At 46.9% G+C, this 11,450-nt stretch overlaps 1 protein-coding gene across 2 annotated transcripts in view; it reads left to right on the top strand.

Moving 5' to 3' along the window:
- Positions 1-686: 686 nt before the first annotated feature.
- The window catches only part of VAPB (VAMP associated protein B and C), a 50,123-nt gene continuing 39,359 nt past the window's right edge, over positions 687-11,450 (top strand). Inside the window, exon 1 of one of the 2 annotated variants that reach the window (XM_059036850.2) lies at positions 687-987. In XM_059036850.2, coding sequence (XP_058892833.1) covers positions 930-987 — 58 coding nt within the window. In that variant the 5' untranslated portion in view covers positions 687-929. The remainder of the gene's footprint in view (positions 988-11,450) is intronic. The other variant, XM_067013130.1, reaches the window with a different exon arrangement.

The following is an 11,450-nucleotide window of genomic DNA, read 5'->3' as shown; positions in this document are numbered from 1 at the left end:
CAGTTATTTATTCAAAGGCTGCCTCTCGTATGGGCTCTAGTGAGAGGTTAGGAACCAGGTCAATATTTCTGATCATTGTATTTCTAAATATTTGTTGCATTTAGTAGCACAGGATTCAGCAGAGTGCTTGTTACACAGTAAACATTTAATGTAGAGTAGCTTTTATTTATTATAATTGATGCTGTTGTTATCCAAAGGGTTCAGCAGAGTGGCACAAAATAAGCAAGCAATAATTGGTAGCTTACTAAATTTATATTTATTGTTTACCATATGTCATCGTGCCTAGCACACATCATTCACCCATAAACATCATGTTTATAATAAGAATAAATGGTACTTTTATTATTATTATTCAAAATCTCTAAGTGCCTGGCACCACAGTAGCAGGGGAAAGTGGCAGTTCATTCTTATTAATTATTATTATTGAGTAAAGCACTTAACACAAAGCCTGGCCACCAAGGGCCCTGAAAAAGTAATCTTCAGGGGGACGGTACTCAATTCTGGGCGTCCCCCACCTGCCCCTCCCCTGGACCTGCGCAACGCCCCACCCCCTGCCGTCCGGCAGCTCCGCCTCCGCGGCAAGCGCCGCGCCTGCGCACTGCCCGATAGGGGGCTCGGCGCGCTCAGCTCTCCACCGCCCAAGCGCGCGCCGGGCCGTGGCGGCCGGCCTGCTGCGTGCGTGCGTGCGTCGCTGCGTGCGTGCGTGCGTGCGTGCCGTGCGCTCGCTGGGCACCGCGGCCTCGCCCTCGCCCTCCGCCCCTGCGCCTGCACCGCGTAGGCCGACCCCCGGCGCGCACCCCGTTGGCGACCCCCGCCCGCGCCCCGGCCGGCCCCCAATTCCAAATTTAAAGGGGGCGCAGCATTCACGCGTCCCACCCCAGGTGACCTCTCGGGGTCTCCCCGCCCGAGGTGTCCCGCCGCTGAGGAACATGGCGAAGGTGGAGCAGGTCCTGAGCCTCGAGCCGCAGCACGAGCTCAAATTCCGAGGTAAGCCCAGAGGCCCGCCGTCCCGCTCCCCAGGTCCGACCCGCGCTCCGGAGGGCCCGGCGGCGCGGTGGTGACGTCGGCCCCCCGGCCGCGGCACCCGCCCGCCAGCCCGCTCTCCCCGGGCCGCGAGGGCCAGGCGTCCGGCCCGGGAGTTCAGGGCCTGCTTGTCCGCAGCCTCCCGCGCCTCGCCCTCGAGACAGTCGCCTCATTGCCGCTGTGGCCGTTCCTGTCCCGTTTGCGACCTCCTCACTGAGTGTGGGCCGCGGCGGCCGCCTGTGCCGAGAAGACTCAGGTCCTGGGTCAGAGGTCGTCTCTCGCTGGCCGGCCACCCCGCCGTGGACACCTGCGGCCGTTCCCTGTCGCGTAACTGCTCGTGGCAGCTCGGCACTTAGCACTCCCCGAAAGGACCGCTTTACGCACTTGTGTGCCGTGTCTGTATATTAGGAGGGAAGTTCCATGAGGACAGGACTTTGTCACGTCTCTGCCTCATGCCCCGCACGGCTTAGGAGCCTAATAAGTACCTGTTAAGCAAAGGAACGTCCGCAGAAGTTCCGACAGGATGCGTGGCCCAGCTTTCCTTCTCCTGCCTTTCTCGTGCCCGTTGCTCATGTCTCTGCAGCCGTGCGGGGCTGTCAGGGTGGCGAGATCTTTTTCCTCCCCGGAGCCACCTGCGACTGGAGCCTGAGGAAGCCCAGGGGGCCACATGTGTTTGTGGCGAGCCAGAGCCCCTTGAAATGTGTACCTTTATTTTTAATCTTTTCCCCCTATCTTCTCCAGCAAAATATCAGCGCCGGGGATATCATCTGACTTGGCCATTCCTTGTTTCCAAAGGGACTGAGTAACTGTGTAGCAGACATTGCTTGGCCCTTGAGAGATATAAATGGACAAGACAGGCAAGACCCTTGCTCTCATGAAGCTTACCTTGTAGGAAGGGGCGACAAGCCAGTACACGGGAGTGTTTCAGGTAGTGGTACGTGCTGTGAAGAAAATAAGACAGGCTGGCATGATGAGACTCTGCTTGCATTGGACGGCCAGGTCACCGCTGTGTCGCCAGCACTTGGCCTAGGGTAGCTGCTCGATAGATGTTTGTGGCATTGGAATGCCTTCTGGCCACAAGGCACCCCACTTTATTATTATTTTTTTTTTTGCGGTACGCGGGCCTCTCACTGCTGTGGCCTCTTCCATTGCGGAGCACAGGCTCCGGATGCACAGGCTCAGCGGCCATGGCTCACGGGCCCAGCCGCTCCGCGGCATGTGGGATCTTCCCGGACCGGGGCACGAACCCGTGTCCCCTGCATTGGCAGGCGGGCTCTCAACCACTGCGCCACCAGGGAAGCCCGACCCCACTTTAAATGTACCAGCAGGAGGTAGTGTCCGGTAACTGACCCAAAGTTAATCAGTTGGCAAATGGTACATTTGAACCCAGATTTCCGAGTTCACACTCTTTAACCGTTATGCTGTCTGACCCCTGGGAAATACTCCAGTGCTGTGGCTGTCACTTAGCCTCCCAGCTTAACAATCTCCAGATTGTCACATTTGGAAGTGACTCCAAATGTATAAACAACTGAAGGTTTTCCAGTTAAAACAGACAAACACCCCCAAAACCTAACGTGGATTATAATTCCACAGCTGTGCCATAGCTTATGTGATGTTCTCATCGCCCGCCTGAGGAAGGAATCCAGGTGACCCAGTTGAACGTGGAGGGTGATGGTTTCCCCTTGCGTTGTCTGAAGTTCTCTACCCTGGAAGCCGGGCTTAGCGACTCCTGGGAATTGGCACGTTCATTCGTTTAGTCCACAGACATTTCAGTGCCTGCTCCATGTGTCAGGTTCCAGGAGAAGATGAGTCACATCACATGTAGGCCCCTGCTCTCCCTCAACCCCCCACCCCAGAACTTAGGTCTAGGGAAGAGAGCAGATGACAGAATCAGCCAGAACAGTGCAGTGACACAAGGTAATCCAGAGTACTCTGAGAGCACTAAGGAGGTCACCTCCTGAAGGAGGTGTCATTTGAGCAGAGTTTAAAGGTCGAATGAAAGCAGGTGAAAAGAGGGAATGGTTGGGGAGCATGTCAGGTGGAGGAAATTGCATGTACAGAGGCACGAAGACTGAGATGATTGGGCTCCTTTGGGATGCCAGTCGTATTTCGGAATGACAGTGACAAAGAGCATTTGTTGGGGTCACGAGGCAGAGGAGGAGATGACGCTGGCTAGTAGACAGGAGCCAGTTCTTCTAAGGCCTCTGTGCACAGACACAGCTAGTGTACACGTTCATATTGTGTTGTGTCTCCTCGGCTAGTTCTTCCTTGATTGATCCCCTGCAACCTTAACCCCACCCCTAGTACATACATTCTCCTCTAATGTGATGTTATAGAATGAGGCACTAATTGGAGAAAATTAAGGCTTTTGTCCCAGTTCTTTGACTTAGTGATGTTTGACATTGGGCTGGCCGCTTTGCTCCCCAAAGCCTGGGATGACTCTTTTTTTTTTTTTTTTTTTTTTTTTTTTTTTTTTTTTGCGGTATGCGGGCCTCTCACTGCTGTGGCCTCTCCCGTTGCGGAGCACAGGCTCCGGACGCGCAGGCCTAGCGGCCACGGCTCACGGGCTTAGTTGCTCCGCGGCATGTGGGATCTTCCTGGACCAGGGCACGAACCCGTGTCTCCTGCATCGGCAGGCGGATTCTCAACCACTGCGCCACCAGGGAAGCCCTGGGATGACTCTTTACTCCATGGGAATGGCGCTCATATCTTCCTTGCCTCGTGTAGAAAGTTTTGTTGGTATTATGGCTGTTCAGCTGCTTTGTAAATGTGCAATATTAAGCAGAGATTGGTTGTATTTACACCACTGGTTTTATCATTTCAACTTCTTTACCTGAAAGGTATGGCAAAGAAGAGTGATCTGTCTCTGGCCCAGGGTTGACCAAAGTAATGATGGCCAAAGTCACTGGATATTTTTGCTAGGGAAGTGATCCAGGAAAGTTACGGTGTCAGATTGTTGAAGGCTGTTGGCTTGTGGCTTCAGAAGAGGCATCTGCAGGCATATGTATACCACTTTATGATTTGTTTGAAGGTGAGTTTTAAACTGAGGACTAAGATTGTGAAATCACAGTAGAGGCTCAATACCCTGTTTTGCTGTGTAGACAGCGTTCGTTTCAGGGTGAGAACTGTCACATTTAACTGGTGTCTTCCAGATTACGTGGGGTGATGATTCTGACTTCAGACGGTTCACTAGATGAATCACACTCGTAAGCTAACTTTGCTTAAGAAGATAATAATTAAAATGCTTATCATCCAGAGGAAAAAAATTAGTCATCTTTTAAGTGCAGCCTAAAATGATAATGGGGTTGTATATGTTGGATTCTTTTTCGTCTTGGGCGTTTTGTGTGATTCTTTTGAAGTTAAGGACGTTGCAGAAGAAATGAGGACACAGGCTTACAGGACCTCGTTCAGTCTTATAGAAAGTGCCATGCTGCATTGTGTTAAGTGTCAGAAGGAGAAAGATCCCTGGCCTCCGGAAGGAAGCACGGCGCTGTGACGTTTGCCTTGGTGAAACAGTAGGGTCTCTTTGGGTTGGGGGCCCCTTTCTGAAAGAGTGAAGGGCTTCTAACCCTGTGACACGTGTGCTTTGCATTGTTGATCTTTCTGCTGCTCTTCCTCTTCCAAGGCCAGATCCTTTTCTTTTTCACTCTGAGGGCCCACTTGTTGCCCAGCTCAGTGAGAGCTTCTTGAATGAGTCACTTTCAGGGCATTTGGTATCCCTTCTTTTCTCCTCCCCTCCCCCTTCCACTGATTCCATCCATGGTCAGTAGTATGTCTTGTGTTTTCTTGGTCATTGCCCAGGACTCTTAATCCTTCTTCACATCCTAGCATTCTCCCCCGTCTCCTGAAACTGTCCCTTGAGAATGGTCAGTTAACCGTCCTCATGAGCTGATTAGTTAAGATTTAAACCTGCTGTGGACCCATTACTTTTGCTTTATTGTGCAACTAAAGCAGTGGGGCCTTCTAGAAGTCTCAGGTGGTCCTGCTGTTGGTCAGTGTGGGTCACAGGTGGGGCAGCACCGCTGGACTGATTACCCCTTTGGGGAGGAGATAGGAACTTGGGTAGATAGGTTAGGGACAGTAGTCTCTTGTATAAGGAAAGCGTGCTTAGAATCATTAGTTCACTCTGTTAAGTTAACGTGTAGTTTAGTATTTGGAAGCTAAAAAATATAACACCTTGTAGATATAGTCTGTTCAGTGCAGTAATTATCTTTCAGATGCTGATTACAGCATTAATTCTCTAGTTTTAGCATAGCACTGATTTCCTTAACATTTCATGATCACATAGAGCAGACTGTGTTTTACAGCACAACAAAATGTCAGCAGTGTGCTTAAGATTCTTTATGGTAGTGGTTTAAATCCATCCTGAATAGATTATCTTCATTTATTTAATTATTAACCAGCTTGCTTATCAGAAGCAAGTTAAACTTACCAACCTTTAGTCAAACTTAAATCTTCATAGATTGTGTTATTTACTTCTGAGTTTTTGTTCCTGGGAGAAGAATGTGAAGTAGAAGTTAACTACTTTTACCCACTTACTTACTTCTCTTCTTCACAGTTAACTCCTTAAGAAAGAAATGGATAGTTCTCGGCTATGTGCTTATATGGTGATAGTTCCTTGTTGTGTGTGGTTGTAACATGAACACAGTTTTCTTCATAATAAACCTGGTAGCTTTGCATCCAAGTGTGGATTTATTAAAATAATTAGTCTGAATTGATGCTTCTGAAAGAGGTGAACTCTTAAACATTATTAACACTATCTTTTTTTTTTTTTTGTGGTACGTGGGCCTCTCACTAATGTGGCCTCTCCCGTTGGGGAGCACAGGCTCCGGACGCACAGGCTCTGTGGCCGTGGCTCACAGGCCCAGCCGCTTCGCGGCACATGGGATCCTTCCGGACCGGGGCACGAACCCGTGTCCCCTGCATCGGCAGGCGGACTCTCAACCACTGCGCCACCAGGGAAGCCCACTATCTTTTATTTATTAAAATTATATAGCATCTTTCCTTCCAGTGCTGAAGGCAAAATACTGAGAACTTTGACCCTGTAATATTACCATTAAGTAGCTGAAAATTAGGGGAGTAATCAAGGGAGTAAACTATATTGGTTATACTCAAATACTACCCTTAGGCTTGTGTTTTTGTTTTTGTTTTTGTTTTTCCTGCGGTACACGGGCCTCTCTCTCCTGTGGCCTCTCCCGTGGCGGAGCGCAGGCTCAGCGGCCATGGCTCACGGACCCAGCCGCTCCGCGGCATGTGGGATCCTCCCGGACCGGGGCACGAACCCGCGTCCCCCGCATCGGCAGGAGGACTGTCAACCACTGCGCCACCAGGGAAAAGCCCAGGCTTGATTTTTAGAACCTGAAACTTGAATTTTTACATAAGGAATTATCTCCAAGATTGCTTTATATATCTCCCACTTGTATTTGAAAAATTTGCTGTCTGAAGGATGACCGTGATTTGGAACAAATGAGCATAGCTTTCAGCAAGATGACAAGAAAGGCGAACACAGAGTGCGGAGTTCCATTAGTCAAGACAAGGTTGCCGTTGAGTGTCTTTAATAAAATAAAATAAAAGCCTTCTGAACAGTTATTTTGCACTGGGGATTGTGTTAAAAACAAAGTTGCATTATGGTTTCCAGGCTTGCTTCCTCCTTTTCTATAACTCTAGGCCCCTCTCAGGCTGTCATCAGCATAGCATATCCAGGATTGCTTTGGCCCTTGCTCGGTGGATGTGCACATTCTTTGAAGTTTTTACCTGACAGACCTAGGCTGCTAGCTTTACAAAAACAACAGCTGTTTCAAGAGCTTCATTATGGGAACAAAATTATTGAACTTGACAGTCATTTTAAGACTATTTTTAAAAATACCCGTGTGGCAAAATAGTATCTCTAGAATATCTGTTTTTCAAAATGTTAAATATGTTGTTTTAACAAAAGCTGTTGATGTCTAGAAACAATGCCTTAATGTGCTTTTGGATTTTCCCCCCTGGCACGGAAAAAAAAAAATCGTTGAGAAAATGCCATAGTCCCAAGGGAAAAATCTTGAAGTGCTTTCATTTAATAATTTAGCATTAATGGCACAAATCTGTAAAGGTATAGAAATACCTTCCTAGAGTTTTCAGAGGGGTTATTATCAGTTTTTGACCAGCAGGTTGCTGTTTCTTTTCCTCTGTGTCAAGTAGTGTCTTCGGTCAGGCTTTTGGCTGTGTTTGTGTGTGCACGCCCATGTGGGCACCTGGAGTGTTGCTGGTGTACACGCATTCTCGCAGGTACCCATGATGCGTCTGAATTAGTATCCAGTTGGCATTTCAGTAGGGCCTTACAACCTTAGCCTATTTGGGAGGGGCGTTAGGGAAATAAATATTTCAGGGGAGAAAGAGATTGAGACTGTTTTGTCTTTTGGATGGTACTTGAAGACAGTGTTATGGCCCCCTGGACCGTTTACCTAGGTTTGAATCGCTTGTGATGTGGCTTGTAACCTTGATGACTCTTAAGTTCCTTGGGCTGTGTCTTTAAAGGCTGGAGGTGCTCAGAGATTTCAGAGGAGCGGAACCCCGCACCCAGGGGAGCTGGGAGCAGAGGGCATATTGGTAAGGGGCTAGTGGTGGAGGTCCACCACTTAGTAGGCCCCGCAGTAGGGTGGGTCTGGAGTTAAAAGCGGTGGCCGTAGTGGAGCTGGCATTCATTTTGCAATATGAGAGGAAAGAAACGGTGAGGGAAGACTGAACCTTTCTAGAAGATAAATGCTTAATTTCCAGAAGGTAGACCACAAAGTCTAGGGACTGTGGTAGATGCTTTATGTTCTTCATCTTATTATTTAATCTACAGCACAGCCCTATGATGTGAGGTACTCAGTGGTTAGGGAGCCTCTGCTCCCGGGCGCGGCCGCTGTGGTAAACAGCGGCGCGAGGATTCAACGCAGGTTTGTCTGCCGTCAAAGCCCATTTCTTTCACATCGACTCTAGAACAAACTCATAAAGGGTTTCATTTTGGAGGGAGGGAGGCAGAGAATTTTTAACCATTAAGGAAGTGTTAGGAGCTGTCAGGATAATTTCTTAAGAACATTAATTAATTAAGAATTATTATTTGTGGAACTTTTAGGAGGGATTTCTCAGTATACTTTTTAAAAAGTTCATGCTGGTGACTCCAAAGCATTCTTTGACTTACCTTGTGAATATTGAGTTTTTATAACAGATATCATTGGTGTTTAATGAATCTGTATATTTAGAACACATGTAACTTTCGAGTAATTTGCAAATCTGCTCTGGAGTCTTTGGAAGGTAGGGTGAAACTTATAGGTAGAGATTTCACAGGTTTGCACATTTGTAAAGTGGGAATTTAGAGTTCAAAGGGGTGCTTATTAAGAGAGGAAGGTCTGAAATTAGTGACCTTTATAGGTGCTGCGTTAAACCTTGCTAGTGGGGCTACAAAGGCAGAGAAACACATAAGTGTGCACTAACATATAACTGGAGATGTCTCAAATGTTGAAAGAGAAAAACTCAAGGTGAATATCAGAAAGTGCTGTTTCATTCTGTAGGAGGTATACTTTGGGAAGTCACCATCCCCCCACATGATGACATCCGTGCATGTGAATGAGATTGGAGGGGGTTTAGAGACACGCATGGGTATGATGCTTGTGTGCGTAATAGATGATTGTCCGATTGGGAGTATTCGGGGTTTCTTCCTTTTCCACAGCTCATCCTTTGAAGTTTACTTCATGAACAGATGACCCCCCCCTCTTGTCGGACGGAGTATAGCATAACTGTGACTCAGGGTTGGTTTGGTCACCGCATGCTGAAAGCTTCCTGTGGGCCAGGCACGGGAGTGGGGACTGCAGAGGAGTCCAACCCTTAGAGTTTCCAGCCTCCAGGTGGAGGAGAATGTGGAAATGGGACACGTACGGGCTGTCCCTCACTGGGAGCTTAGAAAAAGCTGTTAATTCTGCTTTGGGGTTTGAACCTCACAGGAAAGGTGGGGTTTGAGATCTGTGACTTGTGCTTGGCATTTTTCTATAAGTGATCATTTATTCTTAAAACAGGTCTAGGAAGTAGATGGTTATGATCATCAGGTTCATAACCTGAATTAGAGGTAGAACTGGGGTTTGAACCAAGATCAGTCTGACTGCAAAGCCCATGTTGTTTATCATTATGTTGGCTATATTGCTCCCCTTAAAAAGTTAGTGGGAGTGTGGCTTACGAGGAAGGCCCGGGATTTTCTTATTTATTATGTTGTTCGGAAGATGAAAGGAGGACTGGAAATAGGACAGTGGGAATTGAGAAGGAGTGAAAGAGAAACGAGATACAAAAAGGAAGGGAAGGTGCTTAATTGTCATTGTAATCTAGTAATGGCTTCTTTGTCACTGCTTCCACGAAGTGCAGAGTTGTTCTGGAACGCTAAAGCGACTGATTAAAAAAATCTTTGTACTAATTCTGTTTTCCTCTAAGGACTTTTGTTCTAACTTGATCACTTCTGATTGTGTCATTCATGTATTAATGTTCAAAATTATGTGCTAATGTTATCACCACACCTTTCCTTCTACCACCCACTCCCCATTCCAAGTCCTTTATTAACCTCAGTGTCTGTCATCACAAACAGTGCAGGTTGATTGGGTACTATTTTGCCTTTTAATTACATCACTCAGCAACATTTACAGTATAGTAGAAAAAAGGGAAGGAAAGGAATGGTACCTAGGTCAGTTTTCTCTTCCTCTCCATTCTCGGAGCACACTCCAGCCTTTAGAGAACCCGAGGAGCTAAGTGTTCCAGGCCACATCACAAGCAGTTCAAATCTAGGTAAACAGCCAGTATTATCATCATCTCCATTTTAAAATTGAGAGAGACTGGGCCCAGCACTTGGTGGGATGCATAATTTGTACCTCGGGCTTTCAAGCCTCTACAGCGTGTGTGCTGTGTATTACAAAGGGAGGCTTCTCTTCCTCCTCTTGCCGTCCAGTAGAGACACTCAGCTCACCTCCCCACCCAGCTTTGATTTCCTCTTCTGTTAGATGAGGAAGCTTGAACTCAGTGCCACTTTGTGCTCCTTCCAGCTCTAGTCTTGAAAACCTGTGATTAAAATTTATTTTCGCTGAAGAAGAAAGATGGAAAGCCCATGAGGGCAGAAAGTGGAGTTTGTATTTCTCTTAGAACCTACCATTGCCTTGCACTAGTGGGCTCTCAAATCTTTAATTAATGAGCCCTCTTGTTCCTGTTGCAAAGCTCACTATATTCTAGTGACCTTTCTTGAGTATTCTTGGATATTCTTATCCAGTTCCAGTGTTTTCTGCGTCACCTCAAACTGTACAAATTGTGTACCACTGCATGTTTTGTTTATGTTATCCTCTCCCTGTGCTTTATTTACTGATTGCTTTGTCTTCCATGCTGTAGAATGCAAGCTCCTATAGGTTTTGTTTCTTTAGTTTTCCCCAGTGGTAACTAGTAGAATATATTCTTTTCTTAATTGTTTTCTTCTGCTAATAACCCCAAAGAAGTTGGACTTGCTCATCTTTTCAGTGTTTGGTTTGACCATTTGAAATAGAAGCATACACAAGAATAAAAAGAGGGATTTGCTGAAAAACCAAAGGTTTGTCCTTGTGGAGGCTTATTTGAATTCTCATTCTGTTGGTTGCATTGATTTGTTGGCATATAAGTGTATCCTGATGGACTGCTCTGAACATTTAAATCCGCGCTTTTTGACCTTTTCGAAGTCGGACACTGCTTTACTAATTGGATGAAGAAAAGCCATGAATCACTCCTTGGAGAATCTGTAGATACCCTCCTCATTCAAAACTTCTCATGTAATTTGGGGACAGGAGGATCACAGTTTTCTGTGGGTGCCTAGTTGACCTCTAATCTTGCTCAGAGAATGGCAGAGGTGGAAGAAGCATGAGAGGTCATCTGGAGAAGTCCGGAGAAAACTTGGTCAGTTTATTTGGGTCTCTCTATTTTATTCTTCCAAAAAATGTTTAAGTGAATGCCTTTGTTGCCTTCGCCCTTCCTAGTAAGATTGTTTCTTTTTTTTTTCCTCTACACGCCTCACTTGGAGCGCGGTGCTTTGCCAATTAGCCCTCTTCAGCGAATGTCTGAGTGCTGTCCTGTCTACCTTTAAAAAAGAATAACTGCTTCCTCAGTCTCTGTGGCTCTCCCTGGCTACTCCCTTCTGGAAGGCTTATCCTAGCAAGCAAGCTTCTGCAAATAGTCTTAATCACCATTTTCTCACCACGCACTCACTCCTAAAGTCATTGCCTGGGAACTTTATTGCTTCATTCCTGCATCCTTTGTTGTATTTTTATTCTTTACCTCCTGTGTACCCTCTGCAGCATTTGACACCTGTTGCCGTTGTGCTCCTTGACCCTCTTCCCTTCACCTTCTCAATCACCCTCTTTTGGCTTTCTTCCACCCATTTGGCCATTTTTACCCACTCCTTAAGGAGT

This window comes from Kogia breviceps, chromosome 14 (genome assembly GCF_026419965.1).
Source record: "Kogia breviceps isolate mKogBre1 chromosome 14, mKogBre1 haplotype 1, whole genome shotgun sequence".
Taxonomy (NCBI): domain Eukaryota; kingdom Metazoa; phylum Chordata; class Mammalia; order Artiodactyla; family Physeteridae; genus Kogia; species Kogia breviceps.
The sequence above is the reverse complement of the archived record's forward strand: the minus strand, read 5'-3'. Positions and strand labels throughout refer to the sequence as shown.